This window comes from Columba livia, chromosome 29 (genome assembly GCF_036013475.1).
Source record: "Columba livia isolate bColLiv1 breed racing homer chromosome 29, bColLiv1.pat.W.v2, whole genome shotgun sequence".
Taxonomy (NCBI): Eukaryota; Metazoa; Chordata; class Aves; order Columbiformes; family Columbidae; genus Columba; species Columba livia.
In genome coordinates this window covers 2,003,699-2,027,704 of record NC_088630.1, presented here as the reverse complement: position 1 = coordinate 2,027,704, position 24,006 = coordinate 2,003,699, and the positions used below count along the sequence as shown (strand labels likewise).

General features: G+C 48.7%; 1 protein-coding gene across 6 annotated transcripts; it reads right to left on the bottom strand.

Moving 5' to 3' along the window:
- LARP4 (La ribonucleoprotein 4) lies at window positions 1–22,616 on the bottom strand. 6 transcript variants are annotated; one of them, XM_065043662.1, is made up of 17 exons: window positions 22,459–22,606; window positions 17,344–17,510; window positions 16,995–17,142; window positions 15,356–15,514; window positions 14,946–15,021; window positions 13,502–13,638; window positions 13,192–13,295; window positions 12,366–12,476; window positions 11,966–12,019; window positions 11,239–11,448; window positions 10,680–10,783; window positions 7,496–7,729; window positions 6,657–6,705; window positions 6,306–6,464; window positions 5,619–5,740; window positions 4,615–4,780; window positions 1–4,431 (listed from the first exon to the last, which is right to left on the bottom strand). In XM_065043662.1, exons 2-17 carry the CDS (start codon window positions 17,347–17,349, stop codon window positions 4,096–4,098), a joined length of 2,175 nt encoding a protein of 724 aa, XP_064899734.1. In that variant the 5' UTR covers window positions 17,350–17,510; window positions 22,459–22,606; the 3' UTR covers window positions 1–4,095. The 6 variants fall into 6 exon arrangements, with proteins under 6 accessions (XP_064899734.1, XP_064899736.1, XP_064899735.1 ...); XM_065043664.1 differs by having other exon boundaries at window positions 16,995–17,139; XM_065043663.1 differs by lacking the exon at window positions 22,459–22,606 and adding an exon at window positions 21,796–22,256.
- Window positions 22,617–24,006: the final 1,390 nt, after the last annotated feature.

Genomic DNA, 24,006 nt, shown 5'->3' with positions numbered 1-24,006 from the left:
TCAAAAACAAATACAAATACATGTATTATCATTTTAACATTTAAAGCATGAACCTACTTTACACAAATCTTTTTGTTTCGGACAGTTTGGACAACAGGAAGATACCAGAACAGACAAGTAGAGAAGCCAGAGAGGTTGCTGTTTTCTCCTTTTGCTGCAGCCCTACCATGTTGAAGAGAGATCGTAAATGCCAAGGGGAAGCTGGATTCATCCGGGAGGAACAAGATGAGCTCAATATATTATGTGAATATTTTGTATTCTATAAAAATTAGAACAAAACCCATTTACGCACAGTCTGTTTACATCTGAAGTTGCATTTTTGGAAACTGTATCCATAACTGAAGCTCCATAAAAATAAACCTCTGGTTCTTAAATATAAAATTTTAAAGTTGTTACAGGTTAGGTCGCAGATGGATTTTTTCAGAAATAAGTTGCTTTCACTCCATTTCAAGTCCTCCCAACTGTACATTAAAAACAGACTCAATGAACCTCTTCAAGTGCCCCTGCTAAAGGCACTTAAGAGAAGAGCCAACTAAAATACTACAACAAACCAAAATTATGTACCATCCTAAAGGAAGCTCAGACTATATGTAATATATACACACAAAGAGCATGATAAATCATTCAGATTAATGGCAACAATCTTATGTATCAGAAGGAAATATCAAAATTAGAAACAAAAACTCTATTGCATATCTGTAGTAATCAAGGATTTACAAAAGAACTTATCAGAAGCCATTTCCCCCCGAAGTGCATTTCTGTTGCATCGTCTGTAATACAATGGCGCATTTTACAAATTTAAAATATCATCTGTACATACCAGATATTTCACCCCAGGTGAACACTCACTTGGGAGACAGTAAAAAGAGCGGACATTTCGAGACAATTAAGCTGATATCGACAAAGTAGTAAGGCCATAGCTATTAAACTACAGTAAAGCATCAGTTAAGTCACTTATTTGCTACTGATCTGCCACAGTATCATCTTTCTCTTCTGGTTAATAGTTATTTTTTTGTCTTTTTTCTTTTCTTTTATTTAAACCTACTGCTAAAACTGCACCATCATACTGTGCCAGGCTAACTCGAACAAAACCCAAAGATAGCAGGAATGTAAGATACTAGAAAACTAACTTAAATCTTAGAAATCAAAAGAAACTTTTTGCATTTTCATTTTACTATCACATGCAAATAATTACTCCTCCTTTCACCCCCCAGCACAAGCGTGTGGCCCAATCTCTTCCATGCACACTAACTCGGAAAAGAACTTAACTGGGGGTGTCTACTTTTGCGGCTACCAAAAGTCAACCATTCCCAAACCAAGTCACAGCTCATAAAACTCAAAGTGACATGTGTTTTGCACCTTGTGGTATTTAATATCAGCAGAATAGGAAAGTTTGTCTTTACATCACGTGTAAGCGAGCGAGAAGGAACGCGAACTGCTGCGTGTCGCTCCGAGCGGACAAGGACAGCGTCACCGGGGCTTTCACAGCCTTTAGATGGACTTAGTTGTTCCCCTGCCCTTCCCCAGAAAGAATAAGAGGAATAAAACCAAACCCCACATTCTAAATGACAGTGGGGAGGGGGAAGAGGGAAATTCTAACCTTAAATCCTTGCACGCAGGTACTAAATTAATAATTGTGAACGCCCTAATCTGAGAAAGGTTTGGATATGCTGGAAAAAGCCGACAGGTTTACAGACTTATTTGCTCAAGAGGCAGAAGCTGCTGTTGGAAACGCACGCAGCGCGCGTCCTCGCTGCCGTCGAGCTTTTCCAACCACCGACCAAAAAATGACGGAACTGCGGGTCGTTTCTATTTTTTTTCCACGTTAATAAATGAAGTTACATTTCGCAATTGTTAAAAATTCACGCTCTGAGCTCTGCTTTTCCAGGGAGGCCAGCGATGAACATCCGCACCCGCCCCTGCCCAAAGAGCCCGCGCTCGGGACAGCAAACGCAGCAACGACAGCGCCAATCTATCCTCAAGATCTCCCACTATCGCACAGGTTTGGTTTTTTCCAGTTCGCAGTAATTGTTTAGAGCCTTTAAAATGACTTAAAATTAACTTGGAATTAATTGCATTCAGAACTTGAAAAATATTTCAATTTCTATCATTCCAACAAACGTAGCGTTATCAAAATAAATGGAGAAGGGGTATGTAAGCATCCCTAAACTGTAAATGTGATCGACAAATTTTTACTAAATTAAAAGAAAAACACCTCCCAAACCCAGTACAGGTAGTTTAAAAGTGAATAATGATTTTGGTTCTCTTTATATATATATGTGTATATATATAACATGCGTAGAAATGAACAGTTAACTGCATAAATACATTATATCGTGTTATGAATCAAATCAAAGCAATTGCCAAGCTGAATAATAAGTTAGAGAAATGACAACTCTGGCTTTATATATATATTTATAAAAATAGATATGAGTGTTCTCAAAGCAGTTGATAGCGAATGCCTACTGAGGAAGAAGCCGCCAAGGGTTATCTGGCTAAGAAATCAGAAGATGAAAATGTTCACAGTTCTTTTAACTGCCACTTACATTCATTCTAATGGCAACACTAGCATATATTACTAAGGTGTGCATGGTATATATCACAATTGAGTTTTCCAGTGTTCACAACTTACAACTTGAAATTTGTACACTTGTTATTCACTAAAAAAAGTAAAAGGAAAAAAAAGAAAGGTGTTATTCTTACTGCTGGAAGCTACTTTTCCCTAACGCTTTATACAGAACTTTGAACCCTGGCATGCTGATTTTGGCAGATTAATGCACTGAATTCTTCTACTTGTGTCGTTATGGTAATCACCTTTAAACTTGAACACGAACTACAGAATAGTGTTGCAACTTAGTCAGCATACAGCTAGGCAAGACGCTACCTTTCAAGTAGCTCCTCTGAACACGAGGGGGTTCGTTTAACTCTTTACCTTCAGTTCCACTTTAAACAGTTCAAAAAAGTCAGTTGCTACTACATCAGCTGCAAACAGCGAGTTCCCAGTGCATACAACGCCCGATTTCTAGTATACAGCACCCTGCTCGGTCAGTATACAGAAAATCCAGCCACAGCTCTGATTCGCCAGCGTTTGGTTTATATATTAGACGTATAGAGACAGCGGCGCTGGGGGACTCGCGGAACAACCTGCCCAGGGTTCCACCTGCAATTCCAGGCTAACGTCACGTACTGCGATCCATCAGCGCTACGCTGGGCCCGCCTCCGGAAAACACACCGAGATAAACGCACTAAAGTCTGTAATAAAGAGATTAGAGAAAGCAACAAGCAAGGAAAACAAAACACCAAAAAAAGCCCCACCAAAGCTAAGAAGTTGCCCTCAAAAGGAGGGGAGGAAAAAGGGCAAATGAAAAATTCTGACTTGCTCCCTTCCGCCTCCTTCCAATTGCATCTAGAAGACAGTTGTTCCTGTCCATGTGCTCTGACCTACAGTCCAGTATCCTGTAAAAATTAGAGTTTAAAAACCTTGCTGAATTAATTATTAGGAAGGTCAAGAGACGATACTTCAAGCTGGAAACACAAAGTTTACTACAGTAGTACATTCAGTTTTCATCATCGGTGACTAAGTCACGACAACAGTATCTGGCTGCACTCACTCCACTCACACGCTGCCGATGTGCTCTGCAGTGCAAGGCCATCGATGGCAGACACATCACCCGACAAGCCAAAGGTTAAATAGGTTAAAAAAAGTTCTAATTTTACAGAAATGCTCATTTTTCAAAAATAATATTCTCTTAGCCTTTTCCTCCTACACCGAGGGACAGGTTAATTTGTCAACTCATACTCTTTCACTTTGTCAAAATGCTAGTTCACAACCCCAAAACTGATTTCAAGCAGGAAACCCTCTGCAAATTAAAAACAAAAATACAAAAATTATAATCTCTATATTTATATTGATTGGAATCCTCCAGCATTTGTGAAATCACTTTTAGAGATGAATTTTGGGACCCTCCACAACTTCTCCACACAAGCCACGCTCCAGTTCAGTATTCCCCTTCACGAATACTTCTTTCTCAGTCTCCTTTGCTGCTTATTAGTCCACAGCTCCAATTAAATAGAGAATAATTGGCTGGCCAAGCGTTACTTTGGTGACCGGGGTGGCACGTACTGCTCCTTGCCGACACGCCGCGGTGCTCCCTGAGGCGATGATCTGCGTCCAAACTGGCGCCTCTGTTCCCTGATTTTCCCAGCAGCTCCCCTGGGCGGCCCGTTGCCTCGGAACCCAGAATAATCCTTCATTCGACCTTCAACCTTGTCGTGCGCCTTCTCCGGAGCCTTCTCGGCTGTGCCGTTCTCTTCAGTTTTGGCAGGGGGAACTATGTTGGTGCGATGCTCCCTAAGAGGCTGAACAGGAACTGGAGGCAGCTCCTTCGGGGGCTTCTGGCAAACTTCAGCGTAACTGAGCTTGCGCGGCTCCTTTGGGACCAAGGGAGAAGAGCAGGGTTTACAGACCAGAATAACCAGACCACCCCAGAATGACTGCAAACCTCCAGCGAGTGATCGCGCCACAGCTGTGGCAACCGCCTCGAGGGCAGGTCCCGGTGGTACACGCAGAAAAAGCTGCCCCGCTCCCCAGGCTCTCCCTGCGCTCAGCCTCACCTGCAGCGACAGAGCGGGAGCTGCGCCTGCGCTGGAAGGTGACGTGGTGTTTGTCCTTGGAGGCTTCGCAGCGCTGACAGGAGACACGCACTGCGGCGGGGAAGCGTGGCTGGCGACCTCTTTCTGAGCAGTCACTTCTTCTGGTTTGCTGTCTGGCTGAACTGTGCTGTTAAATCAAGAACAATTTAACAGTAAGACCTACTCCCACAAAAATTAACATCTGACAAGGTATTTTCTTTCTTTGAAGTCACAACTGCGCGTTTGCAGAACAGGATGGTACAGCGGTTACCACCATGGTTTGTTATTTCCATCTAGTGGCCTCCAGAGAAGCTGCCCACCACAGATGGAGAAGAAACAAATAACATGATTTGCCACCTTGCTGGACACCAGCGAGAGGCTTTGCTAGAACACGCAAATTTTAATATTCCCCACATTTTAACATAATCCACAGAATCCCAGAATGTCAGCGGTTGAAGGGGATCTGGAAAGCTCATCCAGTGCAATCCCCCCATGGAGCAGGAACACCCAGATGAGGTTACACAGGAACCAGGCGGGTTGGAATGTCTGCACAGAAGGAGACTCCACAACCCCCTGGGCAGCCTGGGCCAGGCTCTGCCACCCTCACCACGAACAAGTTTCTGCTCATATTTAAGTGGAACCTCCTGTGTTCCAGTTTGCACCCATTGCCCCTTGTCCTGTCACTGGTTGTCACCAGAAGAGCCTGGCTCCATCCTCCTGACACTCCCCCTTTCCATCTTGATCCCCAGGAATGAGTCCCCCCTCAGTCTCCTCTTCTCTGTATCTTCTGTCACCAGGGCACCCACCTCGTTCATCAGTGGCCTACACTGCCTCTGCTGTTAGTTTTATCTGCCATGTATTGGAAAAAGCTCTTCCTGTTGTCCTTGAGCCCTCTCGCCAGGTGTAATTCTAAGGAGGCCTTAGCTTTCCTAGTTGCCTCCTTACACCCTCTGACAACAGCCTTATGTTCTCCACATACCACATACCTTAACACCACAGCTTCAGTCTGGTTTGGTGAACTCGCGCTTGTCACGGGCTGCTGGACAGTGCTGTGCGTCTGTTCTTCCTGAGCAGGAGCTGGACTGCTGGGCAGCAAATCTTTGCTTTCCTGTACAGAAAATATAAGTTGCAAAACATGGAAAGATCACAGATGTGCTGGAATAGCTCCTCAATATGCCACTTGAAGACATCTGAGAAGTGGAATATTTGCAAAGGCTGCTCAAGTCCTGATTATAGGAATTCTACTTATTTTGGAGCATCTCCTCTAAAGCAATCACTCTTTACGTGGGGAAAACAAATAGCGGATAAAACAAGAAGCAAAGTTGTACCACCCTCATCATCAACGCCCAGTCCCACCAGTGCAAATAACACACTCGTTTGGAAAAAGCTCTTGGCCACGCTAACACAAACTCCTCTTACTTCACCAGCCACCACTCCTCACCGGCTGCTTTATTCCAAAACAGCACCGAGCTTACAGCTGTGTAATTACAGGAGTGTCAGCTAAACACCCACAAGGAAATCCAAGAACAGAAAGACAGAAAATGCACTACTATTAACAAACATAGTAGGACGTTTAGGCTTAAAGCATTCTAATGTGTAGCTCTAACAGAAACTGGTCTTTTGACACACAGCACACACATATCCCTGTGCGCACCAGAGCCAAGAGCGGGTACCTTTTCTTTGCAGACTCCTTTAACCACATCGGACATCCTGCTCTCCAGCACAGGCTCTCCCGGGATTTTTGCTGTGCTGCCAGGCAAAGGTGGGAAATTCGATGCTAGCAAGTCAAACTTTGGTGTCTGAGTCTTTGTTTCTGTTGAAAGCTGAGGTCTCTGGAGGAGGAAAATGCTCATTAATAGACCCATAACACCCAGCATTAAAGCACTGAGCAAGGAATTTCCTAGAAACACTGACTACCCACAATATGAGCTGAGAATGGAAGGACTACGCTATTTGTTCGCTAAACACAAAGCCAACGCGCTGCGCTTTGCGCAACTCCTCGCAATAAGGGAAGTGGAACTTACTGAAACCCGCTCATCTTCTCGTCTCCTCCGCCCTCTGAAAACGTTCCTCCTGTAAAGGCAAAAAACCACCCCAAAACAAGTCAGTAAGTGCATTGACACAACCGAAGTGCACGCTCGTCCGCACAAAGGGAACCTGGGGCAGGGGGTTCCCAGCAGCCTCCTGGTGCTTCTCCAGATACAGCTCTGGGACGTTCCCATCTCCAGGAGGGGTCAAAGCTCTTACACCCCGGAACAGGGCAAATATGGGCAACAAGTTCTTTTCTCTACCCATAGAGGAGGAACCCTAGAGCATTGTATTTGAACGAGCACAGACTACAATTTATAGAACAGCATCTTGTATTTTTATAGTAATAAGCTTATTCATCTCATTTCTCATATGGTCACTTGGTCACTTATTTTTAAGTGTCTAAACACTGAGTCAACAGGCTAATGATAAACAGTTGATCTTATAACATTTAGGAGCATCAAATTCCCCAACTGAGGATTTGTTTATTATTTACAGCAATACAAATACCCACTTTACTTCAGCAACTGTTTTAATTCTGGACACAAACCAGGCAGTTCTTTTGAAATACGGACACCTCACTATCTCACCACAAGGTACCTGTCAGAACAACGACCAGCTGTGCAGTCGAGCAGGAAGCATTCACGCTCCCAGTTAAGTATTTATCACACCTGGTTTATTTGAATGATAGTTTTCCACTGGTCAGTCTCTATGGAAATACGTATTGTGCCAGCGGTTGATGAATTTTGGCTCATACAAGTCATTTGAGCCTCCAACACCACGACCCGACCGCACTGTTGCGTTGGAGCACAAAGCAGCGCACGCGGTTCTTTACCTGCCCCTGCCAATGCCGTAATCTCCGTTCTGCTCCATCTGTGCGGTAGGAGAATCCTTCTGGGAATAACCTTGGTCTTGGGGCCCAGTTAACGCGCTGTTATGTCGCTCCATAACAAAATTCCTCGCGCTGGTTCTGCTCAGCGGTCCGTCCCCCACGGACATGGTGCCGACAGCAGCTGGACCCTCCGCAGCGTGTTCTGAGCTGTTGGATGATCGGAAATGAGGCTTCACGCTGCAGGACACAGAGCGGCAGTGGTGTGAGCCGGAGTTTAACCAACAGGACACAAAACCGCTACCAACTGCAGTTCATTTGCAGCTGACAGGAAAGGAGCAGGTCAGCGAGTACTGGAGCTGCACTAGAGAAGTTGTTCCCTACACACATCTGTCAAGAACAGATTGTTCTTCCTCACCTCCATCTACCCGTTTTGTTAACCTCTGCTCCTGTCAAGCGCTGCTGTTTGAAGAAAACATTGAGATCACCGCCCAACAGATACCAAAACACCAAAACTAACCCCCCCCAAAAAACCCCAAAGCTAAGGTTGTAGGAGAGCCAAAAGAATAGGATTCTTCACGTGGTATTGCAAAGTGATCTGGAGAACTTAAGCCAAGCCTGAGGAACAAACTGATCTGGCCACAAGCAAGAAAAACCTGAACTGAAACAAGGAGCAAATGACAACTATATAGGCTGAAGGGAGCAAGGGAGAGACACAGGGACAGCTGAGATCCCCACGCGCCTGACGTGGGGCTCACTGGTCCTGGTCCCACACCGACTCTGCAGTTTACAGCACCCCGGCCATTGCACCCAGCAACTGATTATTCAGCATTAAGCTGTTATTGCCTTTGGACGCAGATGCAGCCGGGCATGCTCAGTGTGTCTGCAAGACTTAAACGCACAATTACCCAGAAAAACTCTGACCTACCGTAACAAGGGACAGTTTTCTGGAGCAGCATTCAGGTACCTTAGAGGTATTTTCCACCTCTGCACCTCGCTGTCTGATCCACGCTGTCCCAACCAGTCTCAGCAAGCAAGGCAAGGACCTTAAACTATACATATATATGTATATATCTCATAACTTAGGGACAGGAGGAGAATTTTGCACACTGTGGATGCCACACACCCCAGACTACCTAACAAAGGGGTCGTTTCCTTCCAGCTTCCACCAACAAACTTGTTCCCTTCCAGTTGGCCAGAGAATTTAAGTCGGGAGGAAAAGTAAGGAAAAAGAAGAGAACTCAACAAATGACAAGTTATCATTTGCCAGCACTGCATCAGAAGAGCGGTACGTGACGCGGCCGGAGCGGCAGCAGATTCCTCCCGTTGTTCAGCCATTGTCCTCTGGTCTTTTAAAAGCCAGCCCCACTATCTGATGGGCTTCTCCAGAGCCTTGCGACTAAAGCTCAAAGTTTTGCAGCATTTCACGTGTAACCAGAAAGTAGAACAAAAATCAGCTTTTAATAACCTGGTTTTCAGTGGTCAAATTCATCTGCTATACCAAAGGCATTTTAAGTTACCTTTTAGATAGCTGGATGGAAAAATATCAATTTAACCAATACCAGCACTGAGGATTCTCTGTTACAAAGACTTAATTTTCCTTTCCCACAAGGATGTTGTAACAAAATAAATAGGACAGGCTTAAACAAATGTTTAGCTAGAGAAAGATCCAGCCCTTAACTGTTAACTGCCTGTATGACAAAACACATCAAGTCACACAAACTAAGTTCTTCTGGTTTGTTCCATTTGTTCTTCACAATGGAAGATTCTCAGGTCATTATTCAGCCCTCAGATCTCATAATCTTACCCGTCATTGAGAAGGCCACAATCTTGTCTGGGCAGAAGAGCAAAGCAGAAAAGACAAGGAAAAAGAAGGGAGGAAAAACAAGCAGAGAGAAGGAGAGATGGAGTGAGAGAGCAAAGAGAAGGAAAAGCGTGAAGCGCAGGCTGCCCGACAACCGACTGCTGGACCTGTTCTCTCTTAGCGCGATACTTGATCATCACTGGGCCGAACAACGAGCTCTGCCTCCCGAATCCTGCGGAATCTGCTTCCCCGATAGGAAGGTTGATTTCCACAAAAGCAGAGCGCTGTAAGACTGGCAGGAAAGATCAAACAACCAAGACAGAGCAGCAGAATCTGCACACACTCGGCCCTAAAGCTGTAACCTCACAAAGACTCATGTTTTACAAATGGAAGTCTTCATGTAACCAGAAGAGTTTCGAAAGCTTAAGGATTATACAGTGAACGTGTGGGCATTTCAAAATGTTAGTTTTTGGGTATAAACAACTCTTGCACAGTTTCAGCATCCACACTTCTGAGAGGATTCATATACAGGAGAGTTTTAGAGGCTTTAAGTCGGTGCACAATTTAAGAGGCAGCCAGGAGCTGGGCAGCTCTCAGTGGAGTCACCACCAGCTCCACAGCCTGAACTGCGGCTCCGCCGAGCCACCGCACACCAAGTTCTCCAGTTCACCTTCTGCCAGCAGCCGCGAACCTGAACCGCATCACAAACCACCCATGGCCCTGGCAGCCGACTTTTCAAACGGTATGAAAAGCAGCTCCCGTGCTCCCGCGTGCTGAATACAATAAAAGAGCTTGCGAATAAACCAATTTCCACCCCCACAAACACATTACTACTCCATTGTATTTACAGAGTACTGTTCCAGCAAATACAAAGCCGTTTCCTCCTCCCCGGTGTTTGTAGCAGAGTCCTTACAGTTATCAGGAAAGATGTGGATAAAGCAAATAAATTCCAATAACAGCCTCAGCATCAAGCAGTTGAGCATCCAGCAGCCAGGGCACGCGGCGCCGAGCTGCGTGAACGGCTCTGCGAGACTAATCGCACAGCAGGAAAAGCTTACGCCGGTGCTGCGGGAGTTTATAATCTGCGTATAACAAACATCGTTAGAAGTATTACCTTAAGAGGAAGTTATTTATTTGTCTGCAGAAATTCCTCTGAGGCTTTTAAAGGAGTTACCTTTGCTCTCTCCACCACATATGTCTGTTATTTTAGCATCTTAAGCTGCCACCTTGATTTGAATTTTATAAATCAAGTCGAAAAATGTCATACATATTTGATACAGAAAATAAGTAACTTAGTCCCGTCGGAAGGCACCGCATTTCCCAAGAACACTTCAGGATCTCTGCACTGTAAGATCTGAGAGCAAACAACGCACAGAGCTATCTTACCGATTTCTATGGAATGGGCGACCTATACTCAAAGAAGCAGCATTTGTTTTATATGATCCTGGTGTATTAAAGCCATTCACAAATCCACCGTTAGGAAAGGGGGCCTGCAACAGACAGAACAGTCTCAATGGCTGAACTACAAAGAAAAACGTTTGCAGTTTTATGAGATCAGCTTAGGCGGTTATTGTTTGTACTTCAACGCTCAGTTACCAGATCTAGCGTGTTGTAAACTTACTACTAAAGAGAAAACCCCACCAGGTTTACGGTCTGCACATCTACTCCAGCATCAGCGTCCTGCTTCTTGCAAGAGCCCCAAGTCTCTTCCAGTAACACAAGCTACCGCATAATGGAATTTCACCCCAAAATTGCTTTAAAGATACGGCAGCCAACGGTGAGACGCGCGGCCCCTTTGGCAGCCTTGCTGAGTCAGGTCCATGACATAACACCACGTATCATAAACCACAGGGCTCTGACTAGAAAACCTGCAGCTGAAAAGCCCACTGCCCCTATTGCTTTGTCAACCAAACTATTCCTGATTTTTGGGCCGGCTCTCACTCACCAGTGGTGTTTCAAAGTAAGGTGCGGGATTTGGAGACCACGTCTGAGGCACGATGCTGTAAATCGAGTACTGCTGAGGACTATATACAGGCTGCATGAACAGCGGGGAGGCAAACTGTGCTTGTGTTTGAACCGGCTGCGTGTACACACTGGAATCCACCACCCGGTAACCATTCTTAGCAAAAAACGTGTTGATGGCTTTTATCCTTGCCTGAAAAATAGTAAATCACATTGGGGGAAAAGGAGAAGCAGAACGTGGAATCTTTCTTGCCTACCAAGAAGGGACGTGAAGAGGAAGCAGGTTGATGGCTGCTTTCAAATAAAGACTGATAAAAATCAACAGGGATGACATTCTCACGGCATGTAAAGGGAAGGTACAAGCTGCTTTGGCTGGAGAATCCAGCACGTTTTGGATAAACTCTGCTCTCTATAGCAGGAACTGCCCAGATGCCCATTTTGACAGTTCCTCGCGCGGTACAAACAGTGCGATTCAGCCTGATTTGTAGATCAAGGGAGAGATTCCTTCCTGTCCCGAGATCGGCACAGCAGACCCTGGGGAAGACGAACAGGAATGGATCCCACACCGCCAACAACCAGCACCCGCTCAACTGTCATGTGTTCAAAGCGCCACCTCATTCAAGTTCCCAACCTTCCTCTGCTTCCCCCATTATCACTGCAACAGAAGCAACATACAACTCAAAGAGAAACCACGGCTAAAGCAGCCTTACCATAACTGGCTTGCCCTGAAAGGTTTTCACTTCTTCCCTTAAGTATTTAAACGCCTGCGGATATGAAAAAGATCGACATTAGAATATCTTGATAAAACTGTGCTTCTCAAAGGATGGGACGTGATTTAACATGAACGTGCAGCAACGCGCTTCCCCGTTAGCCCGGCTAAATCCATTAACACTTCTAATGCCAGTCACGGCCAGAGCACTGAGGCAAGAGACAGACAAGCGAGTCACAGAAAACTCTCCGCTTCTTTCTCTATTAACTCAAATTTGCCAGTAACATCTTAAAAACACCACAAGGGAGCTCAGCAAACAGACATTTCTTTTAGCAGGAAGCGGGCAGGTGCTTCTGTTGAGGAGAAGCGTGAAAAACAAAACCGGTGGAGAGCAGCCTTACCTGTTGTGCATCTGTGTCTGACTGGAATGTAACGTACCAGTTGTTGTTGTGAGCAAACTCACAGCTTATCACTTTGGGGCAGTTTTCATTTTTAAACAGAGCCTTCACCTCCTAAGGGAGAGGAGAAGCCAGGTGAGGGGACACTAAACCAACACGGGTTTACGGCTTTAGGTCGGGAGAGTCACTAGATAAGAACGATCTAAGAAATATGTCTAAATCAAGGCAACCGCACGGCTTTGCAATAATAGAGGGCAAAGCAGGTGTTGAGTGTTTGCATTAAAAGGACTCATTAAAATGCTAGGAGACAAACACCCTCTGGTACAACTTGAAAAAACAAAGAACTAAATCATTCCATGAGCCAAATATCAGGAGGAATTTTATTATCCGCCCTTCTCTGAGCATAATGAGCTCAGCTCACACTGGTCCCAATGAATGTAAATGTTTAGTGACGTTTCTTGCTGCCAAACCCACTGTCTGACTCTAAGGAAAGTCACCACTGACAAAAATCCAGCCTGAACTCCAAGCTGTGCCCTGCACTGATTTGACTTTTGGATCAGAGAGACTAGTTCAAACTTCAAAAAGAACCCAGCCAGCTCAATTTTGGGTGGGAAGAAGCTTAATCAGAGCAATCTTAACACATTACTAAATAATTGGAAGGGACAACAATAAGTTTTTGCTTTGGCTTTTTTGACAATACAGCCAGGTAGAAAAAATTACTTGTGTGTTTTACAATAAAAATACCTGTGTTTCATCAAATTCAATAGCAGCTGACTTTCTCAGCAACACGTCCAACAGGCTCTTCTTTCTTTCTTTTCCGCGTACTTACCTCTATAGGTGTTGTCTCGGGGATCTCGCGGAGGATGATAATACATCGTTTGTGGTTTGGTCTGACTTTCTCCCCTCTCTCATCCACTTGTACCATAGGAGAAGCTAAAATTCAAACCCAAAAGCTGGGTTAATACTGGACACCGTGCGCTGCAAAACATCTCAGCAGGATTAGACTCCATTACCCAACCCCTGCAGAACGAGGCTCCATCACCATTTAACATCAAGAACCAGCAAAGAGACCAAAGTTTCTCTAGAGCAAGGAAGGACTCTTTGTTCTGTTAGAGCAGCCGCCAAACGCCCCGACTTACATCGCAAAACTTCCAGAATAAGGTCCATATCGGTTGTCAGCTTCTTAATACCTTCCATGTTGGCAATTGTCCAGATGGGAACAAACTGATCGCTGTCCATTTGAGACATCAAGTAGAGATCCTTGGAAAGATTCTCACTACAAAGACACAAGTTCGCTACTGTATAAAAATCCTGAACTCAAAGCAACTGGATAAGTGCAGGCTTCAATATTCACCCATACCGTTCACAACTAACTCAAGCTAAGACGTTCCGACATTTTTCCCTCCTGGAAAAAAATCCCAGCAGATCAAACCAAAGCAGAATAAGATCATTAAAATAAAAATCTTAATGAAAGTTACAGAGCTCTGGGTCTTGCCACAGACAGCTCTTCTGCTAATACAGAGCTGAATTAGCTCAACATCTTACAGCTGTGAAGCACACAACTTGCACACAACTGTCTCTAAAGGACACAGACACACAGACAGGACCAGAACAGCTAAAAGGTACCACGTGTTTCCTCCTGCCTTCCAGCAAATAACAGAATCCCAGAATGTCAGGGGTTGGAACGGACCTGGAAAGCTCATCCAGTGCAATCCCCCCATGGAGCAGGAACACCCAGATGAGGTTACACAGGAACCAGGCGGGTTGGAATGTCTGCACAGAAGGAGACTCCACAACCCCCTGGGCAGCCTGGGCCAGGCTCTGCCACCCTCACCACGAACAAGTTTCTGCTCAGATTTAAGTGGAACCTCCTGTGTTCCAGTTTGCACCCATTGCCCCTTGTCCTGTCACTGGTTGTCACCAGAAGAGCCTGGCTCCATCCTCCTGACACTCCCCCTTTCCATCTTGATCCCCAGGAATGAGTCCCCCCTCAGTCTCCTCTTGTCCAGCTCCAGAGCCCCAGCTCCCTCAGCCTTTCCTCACACGGGAGATGCTCCACTCCCTCCAGCATCTTGGTGGCTGCGCTGGACTCTCTGCAGCAGTTCCCTGTCCTGCTGGAACTGAGGGGCCACAACTGGACACAATATTCCAGGTGTGGTCTCCCCAGGGCAGAGCAGAGGGGCAGGAGAACCTCTCTGACCTACTGACCACCCCCTTCTAACCCACCCCAGGTCCCATTGGCTTCCTGGCCACAAGGGCCAGTGCTGGCTCATGGTCACCCTGCTGTCCCCAGGACCCCAAGGTCCCTTTCCCCTACGCTGCTCTCTAATAGGTCATTCCCCAACTTACACTGGAACCTGGGGTTGTTCCTGCCCAGATTCAAAACTCTACACTTGCCCTTGTTATATTTAATTAAATTTTTCCCCGCCCAACTCTCCAGCCTGTCCAGGTCTCGCTGGATCTTGTTTCATTTCGCAACCAACTCACCCAATGTTTTTATGAAGACAAAAGCAAAAAGAGGGGAAAAATTTGTCAACACTTTCAATACAGCATCTATACAAAGCTGAATTAACTGTACCGTACCGTGAGAAGCAGAATTCAAGTTGTTTTTTCAAACATTCTCTAATATCTTCTGTGGACACAGCAGAGTTGCCGTCACCTGAAAGTTACCACAGGCACCATCAGATCTCAGTTTCACAGTTGGAATACAGTGCAAGAGCATGTTTTATTGTACAATAAAAGATGGAATCCTTCTTGGTAAGACCAAGAGGAAACAGTCGCCTGAGACATTCTAATCCCGCGCCCTCTCCAAGTGACTTGGATCCCACAGATTCCACCTCCTTGGCCACGTGCTACGGGTGGCTTCGACCTTCTCGAAAACGCACCGAACGGAACATCTCAAAGTTCCTGATCATGCTTTACAAGCCCCATCGGAACTGCAGCGGACTCGAGACTGCAGATCCCACCAGTGCTGTTCCAACGTGGACACTCACCAGACACTTCGTAGATTTGGTATCCAAGATCTTCGGTCGCCAGGACAATTCCATTTGCAGACGCTTCGTCAACTCCTGTGCCATTTCTTGTGGCTTCGCAAGACGGGGAGTACATCACTTCATACTGCTTGCAGCCGTCCTCTGAAATCTCGATGTTACCTGGCAGAGGAAAACCTACTGTAAGCTTCAGAATATCTTCCATTTGAAATATTTTAGCTACCAACATTAAAACAAATACTCGAGAATGCTCTAAACTCCAAGTCCCCAGACTTAGTCGACGTTTCTCAGACTTTCAGCGCCCACTGTGTCCTGGGCAGCAACTCCTGCCTCTCCAGCTTCAAACCTCTGGTTGGCACTAGAGTCTCAGAGATAAGTAAATAAGGGATTGTGAAACTCTAAGATCCTCCAAAGTGGCAGAGGATGTAAAAGCAGGCTTGCCATCTGAAATGTGAAATATTTAAATGAGGTCCCTAAAAACAAAGCACTAGAATAGCTTATATCACTTCAACACATTACACGTTTCTTATGTACAGAAAGGACTCGGGAGCATCTAGTGGGTGCTATAAACCACAGTGGAAGGACACTGGAACTGCTCAGCTCCTGTGCAGGACACCTCATCTCAGTCTTCACCACAGCTGCTTGAGATCAAAACAAGCGCAATTTTAGTTTAATCAGTCAGGCAAAGGAGATTGTTCAAAAAAAACCAACCCAGCCGTTCTGCCAGATCTCCTCCCTACCGATGAATCCACTAAAATATACCTTGAGAAGAGCTACGATTCATCTATCTACATCGGAAATTGCTTAAAAGCAAGAACAACGTACATGGAAAAACTGCCTTGGATTTTCCAGCAGCTGACACTGCCGCCATCGCTTCATATTGTTACGAGGAGACAAAGGAGTTTCTCTCAGCCAGTGCACAAACTCAGTGCTCTCTCTCTACTTCTGCTGACTTACCACAAACTTTCGGCAGGGCCACACAAACTGAACCCTCCCTTCTTTATCCCCCGGCTTCTCCTAAACCTTTTCCCAGGGAATTTCCTTCCTAACAGGCCTCTGTTGTATTTTGAGTAACCTCAGCTATACAGTTGGCTTCATATCAACTCTTAAGCCAAATGACAAGAGTGAAACCATTTCTGGTGACAGGACCGACCGTGCGGCAAGGATGGAAAACAGGGATGGAAATGGAATACGGAGCAAAGGGACAGGAGCTGATCAGACACCTGCAGCTCCTACTCAGTCCAAACACTTGTAACAGTTCTCCAGCACCTCAGCGATCTCCCAGGACATGGGGGCCCTCAGATCGTATCTTCCTGTTCACGGGGTCAAGCGGATACTAAAGTGCAGCGATGGTGAACGAGACCAGTCGTGAAGCCATTTCTACACTTTTAGCACCTTGTTTCCCTCTTAGCGCGTTACTCGGTCATCACCGGGCCCCCCGGGTCCTGTCACCTGCTCAGGTGTCCTGCCCAAGTCCCTCACGGTCAGACCTATCATCTCTACAAACCATTCACTGCGTACTCGTTGCTACCTCAGCACTAACAACCTCGAGGACAAGAGCTGGACGTCCCTTCTCGGCGCTGAACGCTCAGCACCGCCCAGCAAGGCCCGCGTCCCGCTGGCTTTGACCGCGACATCTCACCCTCGCCGTGCGTCCCTTGCGCAGCCGCCGGCTCTTGCCATGAGTGCTCTGCACCATTTGTCGGCGGCACAGCCTCGCCGCTCCCCTGGGGCGCTTCCTGCCACACTTTTGCGTTGGGGTTTAAGCCGGCGCCTTTCGATGTTACCTGCTGGAGAGACCAGAACGCTTTTTATTAGGCAAAACAACCCCAAGACGCTTTACAAGTCAAGCCAGACAATCTAGGTGAATTTAGTGATTTTTCTACAGAGTTCCACATCTCAAGTGTCTAACCGGCTATTAAGCACCTAAGTGATTTTGCATTAATCAAAACAGGAAAACCCACGGTATTTTCTGAGTATTTCATTTCTACCTCCATGAGAAGTGTTGCCTCCAACCCCTCTTTATTGACATCCACAGCACCAGCAGAGGACGCGCCTGGCCGTCAGGGGAACTCACGAGCTTTTAAAGCCTCGACTGTCATAATGCTCCAGTCCCCTGTCACCACAAAGGGACCTTTTCCCTCCTCCAGACCCCTTCCTAGAAAGGAAGGTAAAAGAAAACATATTTCAAGGAGAAGAAACTAATGATTTACTGAATTAGTGACATCTACACTAACCAAGCATCACCTACGCTACGCCAGGGACTTACCTGAGCACCGCCCCGTTTCCCCAGGACTTCACCTACATCTTATACGCATCAGGGTGCGCTAATAATCGACTTAAACTTGTAACCGAGGAGATTAAAGTTTTCAAAGCGCCAAGACAAACACACGCGCCATCCCAGCCCACTGGGAGCGGGGAACAGCATCGTCTCACTTGGAGACTGAGCAACGAGGACCGTAATTAGAGGAAGAGGGCAAACAACGAGCCAGATGAGGGAAAGTGCTGCATCCAACCTTTCCACAGCAAAAGACGGTGCCCTCCGAAGTCCCTCCCGAGAGCTGCTCAGGTTAAGGAGCCCAGTAATCCAGCAACAGCAGAGAGAGATGTCGTAACGGCTTTTGCTCTAAAACTCAAGCAAGAAAACCTGTCTTTTGCTAAAATTCTCCTCCCAAGAATTCCCAACACCCTGCAAGCAAGTAATACAGTTCCCCCCAAACAGGTTCCTTCAGACACTGAACAGTCCACTTCGCTCGCGCCATTTGTGCGAGTGTAAAAGGCCAAAGTCATTAATCGCAGCTCCCGTCTCACAAAGAGGGGAGTTTGGTGTTTCGGAGACCGGCCCCTGCGTTCTGAAATGCAGGAGCGGTTTGTGCTCCCAGGCCTCAAACGTAAAGCAAAAGGATAAGGAAGTGGTTACAACAGCTTTAGAGATAATTCCTCTGCCAAGGTCACACCTTGTTCCAAAGCTATTTGCTGCAGGAGAAGCCCAAACTCACTAACAAAAAGCCTCCAAACACTGGAGAGGTTGGAGACCACCAGGGGAGAAGAAAAGACAAAGCTCACAGTTTTTGCAAGGCCCTCTTTGCCATTCAGAATCCCCCACGTACAACTGATCGAACCCACACAGCAGCCGAGTTTTCCTCTTGTCAACCTCAGCAGAAGAAACAGAAAAACCCGAAAGAGTTCAGTGTGAAAGGACACACACGCTTCCCTTTAGTTTTCAGAGTAGTTGTTCTCCACCAGAACAACCTCAGAACCTGTTTCACCCCCGTAGCGTCGCTGTCAAAGCAGTTCAGCCGCTGGTGACCCGGGACACACAGACCCGTCAGCATGGAAACCTGAATTCACATTTCATCACAGCAAAAAAGGCACGTCCAGGAGGTGATTCACTATTTTCTAGAAATAAACACCGTCTCACACCTTAGGTCTTGAGGTTTAGCTCAAGCTGAAAGTGATTTTAAGGAATAAGAACGATAAAGCTAAACCGAAACTCTTCAGGGAGTTCACGGTGCTGCTGGAGGGGATCGGAAGGAAAAAGCAACTCGGAGCATGGCGGATGATGTGACTCCCTTCGGCAAACACCAAAAGACACACGTGGTAACACAGAAATTGCAGGTCCAAGTGAAAAGCACAAAGAAACTAAACAGATTCGGGCTGATAAAGTGATGAACAGATCTATTAATCCCAGGGCTGAACCGCAGACCCGGGGCAGCGTGGGCTGCCCATGCGTTCTAGAAACACCGCGCGATGTGGAACGCGGGTTGGCGAGACCCAGCCCTGATGTCGCATCTCAACGGTGAGACTGGACTGGAGAGGAAAAACGTCCCTCAAATCCAGCCCGCTGGGCTCCAGGAGCGGCGCCGCTCCCGAACACAAGGCCAAAATATCAATTCTTGCTTATTTAACTGAAGCTAACGAACCCCGAGCACGTTTGATTGGCTGCGCGACAATCCTCCCAGCTGCTATCGGGAACTTTCATGCCGAGGTTAAAGCTTTACAGAGTGACAAAGGTTGGGAGCACTCGCTGGTGGCCGTGAGCTGACACCAATTTCAGCAAACGCGGAGCAAAGATTCTCCTCAAAATCACCTATGGAAGCATCCATCTCCTTTTGAAAGGACAGCAAAGAGTATTTTTCTTATTGTAACAGCCTATATTACATTTAACAAATGTAATTAAGCCAACAAAAAAGTACTCAAAGTTTCTTTTAAAGCATTCTATTTTAATTCAAATTATCCTGCAAACAAAACCTCGTGACAGATTTCCCTCTGAAAGGGAATTTAAGTGAAAAATCTAGAAGAGAATTTAATAAAACTTGCGAGAATCTGATCATTTTCCAGAAGCAGACGGAAAAACCCCGAAGGTCAGCAAACCTACGGGAGGTTGGCAAAGAGCAGCCTCGTGCTGGCCGGGGGACGCGGCGCCTGCGGTGGCCTCGGACACGCGCCAGCGCGGTTACGCGGCACCTTTGCAGAGCTGAGCCAGGCTGCGAAACAAACCGAGAGAGAGAGAAAGCTGCTGCACCCCCAAAAGGAACAGGCAGAACCGGGGAACTGCCCGCGGGACAAAGACACAGCGGCTCAGCGCCCCAAACGTTCCAGGGAACGCGCAAAACACGCGTTCACGGCGGCAGGAGCTCCCCGCGCTGAACACGGCGTGTTTCCCCGTCAGATCCCGCTGTGCCGTGGGACGGTGGCGCCACCGCTTCTGTGTGACAATCTGGGGTTGTCACCTGGGGCTGCAGGAAGCCTCACCTGCTAAAAGGAGGTTTTCTAGTCCTGCTTTTCCAGCTGGCAACAATTAGGGAAGCGTTTCACCCACCTGAGGTGCACAGATTTCAATCACTAATATATTGAATTGGGAACGTGTACCCAACCAACCAAAGCACAGAACAAGACATTAGCGATTACATTCCTCACAATTATCAATTGTCAAACAGCAAGCGAGAAACAAGACGTACCCCAAACATTAATGCGTGAACACCAGCCCGAGCGCAACACTGTTCCCTCACTGCTGGAAGGTTTTACTGATACTCAAAGAACACAGAATTCCACCGTGCGCACTGCGAAGGAATCAAATCACAATCACCACGTGCACGCTTCAGTTAAAGCTAAAATATAACGCTGGCAGCTAAAACAAGTTTGTTAATCTGCCCGAAAGCCTCCACATTTCCAACACAACCTGGTTGTGCGCCTCATTTTTCAGGGAACCCCAAAAGTAAAAAGCCGCGGTCTGGTTCTGAGCAGCCGACCACTGGGTTTGAGAGCACCTGGTCAAGAGCTCAAGTTCCCTGTCCTGGCAGCAAAAAGGCACCTTCAGAGAGTCCGGACTGTCCTCAGGAACTCAAAATAAAACATTACTGATGCTTCCTAAGCGCAGATCACACAAAGCAGCTCGCGACGCTGTCAGCAGAAGGTGGAGATCACACAATATTGTGTCCAGTTGTGGCCCCTCAGTTCCAGCAGGACAGGGAACTGCTGGAGAGAGTCCAGCGTAGGGCAACCAGGATGATGAAGGGAGTGGAGCATCTCCCTTATGAAGAAAGGCTGAGGGAGCTGGGGCTCTTTAGTTTGGAGAAGAGGAGACTAAGGGGGGACCTCATTAATGTTTATAAATATATAAAGGGTGAGTGCCATGAGGATGGAGCCAGGCTCTTCTGGGTGGCCAACAATGATAGAACAAGGGGCAAAGGGATCAAGCTGGAACACAAGAGGTTCCGCTTAAATTTGAGAAGAAACTTCTTCTCAGTGAGGGTGACAGACACTGGCCCAGGCTGCCCAGGGGGTTGTGGAGTCTCCTTCTCTGCAGACATTCCAACCCGCCTGGTTCCTGTGTAACCTCATCTGGGTGTTCCTGCTCCATGGGGGGATTGGACTAGATGATCTTTTGAGGTCCCTTCCAATCCCAAACATACTGTGACACTGTGATACAAAGCCACCAAGGCAGGTTCGTGCTTTAAGAGGCTTCGCTGAGCACCAGCCACGCTGCCCCGCACCCCTCGAGCGGCTTCCAGAACCACGCTCTGCTCGCCAGGAACCTCGTCTGCGGGCCCAGCCCCACCGGTTCCCCTCCCAGTCAAACACCATCCAACCCAATCCTTAAGACCCGCCGCTCCGTGTTCACAACGTGATTTTTCCCCGCTCAGTACAAATCAAGTGAGGTTCAGCTGATAACTGAGGCAATTATTTAAGAAGGAAAAGGTGTTTCCCAAGCTGATTTAATTAGAATTTATTTAAATAACATTCGGCCCTTTGAAGGCAACCGCGAGGCTGATGCGGCCCCCGCTGAAAACGAGTATAACGCGAGGTTTGTAACTGCGGAATATCCGCTGATGTAACAGATCAGCCCCGCACCTGAACTGAACGCACCATCTCAATTCCCTCAATTATCGCTTAATTAACCCGCACCCGGCTGCCTCGTGCACTTTTGGGACAAAACTTACTGCGAAATTTAAAGCAGCAGCAGCGCGGTTACCGGCGTCTGAACGGCAAACGCTGAAACGGCTTCAGCGAACCCCGTGAATCGCCGTTAACGGGGAAGCACCGGCCGGGGCACCGCGCGCCCCCCCCGCGCGGAGCGGGGACACGGGGACACGAGGTCACCTCCGCGCCTGGGGACCCGCAGCCGCGTCCCGGCGCCCCCGCGCTGCGCTCGGTACCGGCCGGGCCGCTCCGCCGCAGGTGCCTCATTAACGTGTTTCCCGCACCCGCCCGCACGGGCCCATCCGGACGCGCAGCCCCGCGGGGCGGCCACGCGGTCCCGAGCGCTCCCCGGTGCCAGCGCCGCTCCGCTCCCCGCCGCCCTCCCCGGGGCGCGGGAGGCCCCGCGGGTCCCGCCCGCCGCCGAGCGGGGCCCCGGGCCCGCGTCACCTTCACCGCAGGCCGCGGCGCGGCGGCTCCCGAAGGTCACCGCGGTGCCTTTCACCGCCCCCGCGCGGAGGCCCCGGCACCGGCGGAACGTTCCAGAGCGCCGAGCCCCCCCCCCCCGCCCGCCGGGCCCGCGGCCGCCGCCCCCAGATTTGCTGTGTCAGCCCCGTCCCCTCCCCCCGGCGCGGCGTGCTCGGCCTCCCCGCCACATGGCCCGGCCCCGCGCCGCCCCGCCGCACCTCCACGAACAGCAGCATCCTGCCGCCCGCGCCCAGGCCGGCGGGCCCGCGATCCGCGCCGCGCTCCGCGCTGCCCGGCGGCGGCCGCGCCAGCCCAGCGGTCAGGACGGGCCGGCTCCGCCTCCCGCTGCCGCCGCCAGCGCCCGCCCGCCCGCCGCCTCTTCCGGAGCGCACCGAGCGCTTCCGGAGCACGGGCGGGAGCGGGCCGGCCCATTCCCTGCGCGGAGCGGGGGGAAGGAACCACTCCGGCAGGGGGCGCGCCGCTGCCGCGCTGCGCTGCGCGGGGGGGAGGGCGCCCCCCGCGGGCGGGATGGGCTGATCCAGGGAGCGGGGGCGGTTCTGGGGGTCTCTGGGGGTTCGGGTTTGCGAATTTAAGAACCTAAAATACTTTTTTCTTCCACAAAAAGCACGCGGGCCTCTCTGCCCCCCCCCCCCGCGCCTTCCCAGACTGCGCACACACCGCCCGGCGGCTTTTTCCCCCCGATTTTCCCTCTTTCCGGCTCCGCCCGCAGGGGACAGCGCCGAGCCGGTGCCCGGGTGTGCGCGGTGCGGCCGGCACGGAGCGGATCTCAGCGTCACGCGGTCATTTTGGGTGGAAAAGCCCCTCAGGATCATCGAGTCCAACCGTTCCCCACCCCCGGCACTGCCCCATGTCCTGAGAACCTCATGTCCGTCTGTCCAACCCTCCAGGGCTGGTGACTCCAGCACTGCCCTGGGCAGCCTGTTCAATGCCCCACAGCCCTTTGGGGAAGAAATTGTTCCCCAGATCCAACCTCAACCTCCCCTGGTGCAACTTGAGGCCGTTTCCTCTGCTCCTGGCGCTTGTTCCTGGGGAGCAGAGCCCGACCCCCCTGGCTCCAAGCTCCTTTCAGGCAGTTCAGAGATCAGAAGGTCTCCCCTCAGCTCCTGTTCTCCAGCTGAACCCCCAGGTCCCTCAGCCGCTCCATCACACTTGTGCTCCAGCCCCTCACCAGCTCCGTTCCCTTCTCTCCACTCGCTCCAGCACCTCAAGCTCTTTCTCGGCCTGAGGGGCCCAAAACTGAACACATTCACTCACCTCCACGTTCGTGGTTGAGCCCGTGGGAACCTGAACTGTTTATTCTGTGTTTTGCACGCTTAATATTCACGTTGCAGTGACATTGAGATCGGTGTCACACAGACGCAGAAAGGGCCAAATCTCACCCAGCGGAAGCTCTGAACACGAGAATCCTGCTCGCTGGTGCCTCAGCTCCCGCCCTGGAGAACAGAGGGGATTCTGCAAGGAAAAAAACCAAACAGCTTTGAAACCATTTCACTTCAGAGCAACAGGGCAAGAGCCACAAAACTTATTACAGCCGGTTATGGGGAACCGGGGTTGTTGAGGGGTTTCGGGTGATCTAGAAATGTTCTGTTAAATAACTAAGACGTTTCAGAGGGGGTTTGGTTTGGGCGCAGGACACAGTTTTCAGCCCCCAGAGTCCCCATCAGGGCGATGTTGCCACAACTCTCTGCCGCTTGCCCACCATGGGAACCCAGACGCTGCTTAACGCCGTTCCCTGTAATTACGCT

Bases quoted from the DNA above. Each gene is read 5' to 3' on its own strand.
- LARP4 (XM_065043659.1), bottom strand. The intron at 15,022-15,355 runs GTGAGTGTCCAC...GGTAACTTTCAG, and splicing joins CCAAATCTACGAAGTGTCTG to GTGACGGCAACTCTGCTGTG. The intron at 5,741-6,305 runs GTACCCGCTCTT...TTTTCTGTACAG, and splicing joins AAGGAGTCTGCAAAGAAAAG to GAAAGCAAAGATTTGCTGCC.